At 44.6% G+C, this 3,231-nt stretch overlaps 1 protein-coding gene across 1 annotated transcript in view; it reads right to left on the bottom strand.

Annotated features, from left to right (window-relative positions):
* The window catches only part of LG4H2orf80 (linkage group 4 C2orf80 homolog), a 26,134-nt gene that overhangs the window by 3,328 nt on the left and 19,575 nt on the right, over positions 1 to 3,231 (bottom strand). Inside the window, exons 7-8 of the mRNA XM_005372510.3 lie at positions 538 to 625; positions 134 to 251 (exon numbers count right to left, since the gene is read on the bottom strand). Coding sequence (XP_005372567.2) covers positions 134 to 251; positions 538 to 625 — 206 coding nt within the window. The remainder of the gene's footprint in view (positions 1 to 133; positions 252 to 537; positions 626 to 3,231) is intronic.

The following is a 3,231-nucleotide window of genomic DNA, read 5'->3' as shown; positions in this document are numbered from 1 at the left end:
AAAAAAAACAAAAAAAAACTATACAGTAGATAAACAATGGGCTCTGTATTCATATCCAGAACCTTGAGCTCCAAATACTCAACGTTCACCACGATAGCCAACGTCATCCCACAGCATCCGTGTTCAGATGTACCTTGTTCTTGAGCTGTGCATATGAGCATCTTTCCCAGGATTTCCATTCTGAACCATTGCTTTCCTGGTAGAGCCGCTGGAGGCATTTTTTGGCATTGCTCCTCTCCTCAGCTTGACACCTGCAGACATGGCGAATAACCACATCAGAGTATAAAACTTTAGAAGAATGTGTCCACCGTTGTGTTAGACCTTGCCTTTCTGGGCTGCACAGCCGCCCTCAACAAAAGTCTAAGAAATAAACTTTTCAGTTTAGGGTGATGTCGGGGAGGGGAACATCAAGTTATGAAGGGTCCTGGTGTTTAAAACTCTCACCAGATAGAAATCTATCAGTGTTCTCATTTGACCTCACTTGGCAGGCCCGCTTCCTAGTTAACTTTCTCCACAGCCAGAAGGGAGCAGACTTACTCTGTCTGCGGTTGCATTCTGCTGCGTTGGGTGCTGTCAACATGGCAAAAGGGTGCAAGGAGCGGCGGGACAACAGAGCCGGGGAGACCTGAAAGAAGATAGCTCTGTTTTACAGCTGTGTGAGCCTCATGTAGGGAGCACCGGCGTGTCTCGCCAACACGGAGTCCTGGTGAACTGTGCCGATGAGGCTCCCGAAAGGAGGGCGATATGGTCTTCACTTACAGTCTCTGCTCTTGCTTGGCTCCCATAACACAGAAGTCCCCTTTGCACCAGACATTCCTCACAGTTCCCTCTCCTGGCAACTTTTCTACCTTAGACCCTTGCCTTTCCTTTGCCATGGAGCTCAAGTATTCCCTTGTCTGAGTGAGGAACTCGCCCTGACATCGTGCCCCTGCAAACCCATGCACAGTATAGGCTGGGCATTGCTATGTATGCTACTGGGAAGTTGTTTTTTTTTTTTTAACACACTCTGAACTTTATCAGCAACCTTTTTAAAATAAAAAATATAATTATATCACTTTCTCCAATTTCTCTTCTCTCTCCAACTCCTCCCATGCCTGTTTGACTCTAACTGGTGGCATTATTATTATTATTATTACATGTACATAAATGCATAAATATACCAATACAACCCGATGGGTTCATTTAGTGAGACTTCTGTGCATATGACCCAGGACTGACTATTTTGTGTTACATAACCAGTTAAGAGCCTTGGCCCAAGTGAGGCTTACTCCTGCCTGGAATGTTTAAAAGCCTAGTGTGATTGAGCCTAATTTACAATTTAAATTCATCTGGGGCTCAGTTAAAAAAAAACAACTTATCTACCATGCAAAGGCTCCTGATTCACTCCCAGCATTAAATACACACACACACACACACACACACACACACACACACACACACACACACTGAAATCAAACAATAAAATCATCTTGACTTCTTTGTGACGAACACATGGGAAGATGAATACAGAGAGGCCATTTAATCTCAGGACCTTGAAGTGTTCCTAACAGATAATGGCCCCCTCCCCCCAAAGTTCTTCAGTAGCCGAAAAACTGCTGCTTTAGTGAAGGCACAGTAGCTAACAACATGAGTGCCATTCTCAAACTAGTTGAGCTTGATGGTGAGCGGCATCACCACAGCACTTGTGGCCTAGCAGCGGGACACTTGTTGCTCGTATGTTCTGTATCATAAAGACACGTTTGTACTCCGCAATCAGCATGTACATGTAATTACCAGCTTAGCACATACACTCTGTTCTTAGATTGCTTATTCTGAAAAACGCTTTCCAAGCCTAGATGCCGCTGGAGGAAGTACAAGGTTGATCCCAGCAGACACTAAGCTGACTCAGCATTTTAAGAGGTGCCTGGGTTCCAGCACCGTCAGCATCGGGAGGAGTAGCAGAGATGGTAAATGAGAGAGGTACAAATTTCGCTGGTCTTAGAAATGGCCGCCCCACCGTCACAGCGCGGTCTTCGGTACCTCCTCTGACAGCTTTCTATTTTTATCTTTCACGTGGGAATCTCCAGTTCTTCAGGAAGGACTTTCGTCCATGGTGTGAGCCAAACCAGCCCTGTTTGTTGACAAGGTCTCCTTCCTACGCACATTGTGTCACCTGTGTGGATGGTGTGTGGTTTTGCTGCCAGACTCTGCGTGGTCATTTTGGTTCATGGTGATTTGCCCAGTGCTTACGCCATCTGTGCTGTCCCACAGTTCAAGGCAGTTGCCTCTCAGCTTTGACCTCTTTTCTAAGACTGTTTATTCTTGACTGTTCTTCCTACTGATTTGATGACTGCTTGTCAATATGTGAAAAGAGTAAGAGAAATGGGCTGAGGGATGAAGGAAGGGAGTGTGTGTGTGTGTGTGTGTGTGTGTGTGTCAGTCTGTCTGTCTGTCTGTCTGTGCGTCTGTGGGGGTGGGGACAGAAGGAGGGAGGGAAGGAGTTTGCCAGCTTGCTGTCTGGAGAGAGTTAGTCTCTGGATTACTTCATGGGGAGAGTTGAGAATTTCACAACCGCGCATGCCCTACTCCGTGAGTGCTGTAGCTCTCTACTTAGGCCTTCTCTAACATCAGCAGCGTTTGCAGTTTGCAGAGAGAGCCCTTGTGCAGATTGCATTAGATCCCTAAAGTTTGCAGAGAGAGCCCTTGTGTAGATTGCGTTAGACCCCTAAAGTTTGCAGAGAGAGCCCTTGTGCAGATTGCGTTAGATCCTAAAGTTTGCAGAGAGAGCCCTTGTGCAGATTGTGTTAGATCCCTAAAGTTTGCAGCGTAGAGCCCTTCTGCAGATTTTGTTAGATCTCTAAGTCTGTTTTCACCTTATAGTCAATATCATCTGCCCATACTTCACTTTCTTTTTACTCCTGGCTTACAGAAAAGAGTTAAGGTTTTACGCTGATCCTGCATCCAGGCAACTTTGCTAACCCTGCTTATTAATAAATAGTGTACTTATTCTTTTGGGCTTTCAAAGTATCCATGATGCCATTTTAAAGAATGACAGCTTCTTATTCCTGTTGACCTTTTTCTTAACTATTTCTTTGGTCAGTGTAAATTAAATAGGAAGGAGGACAGTGAGCACTATCTATTTCTTTATTATTTTTTATTTTATGTGCATTGGTGGTTTTTTTTTTGTTTTGTTTTTTTTTGTTTTTGTTTTTTGTTTTTTGAGACAGGGTTTCTCTGTGGTTTTGGAGCCTG

The sequence above is a fragment of the Microtus ochrogaster genome, linkage group LG4 (genome assembly GCF_000317375.1).
Source record: "Microtus ochrogaster isolate Prairie Vole_2 linkage group LG4, MicOch1.0, whole genome shotgun sequence".
NCBI lineage: Eukaryota > Metazoa > Chordata > Mammalia > Rodentia > Cricetidae > Microtus > Microtus ochrogaster.
This window is presented reverse-complemented; position numbering and strand designations above follow the sequence as displayed.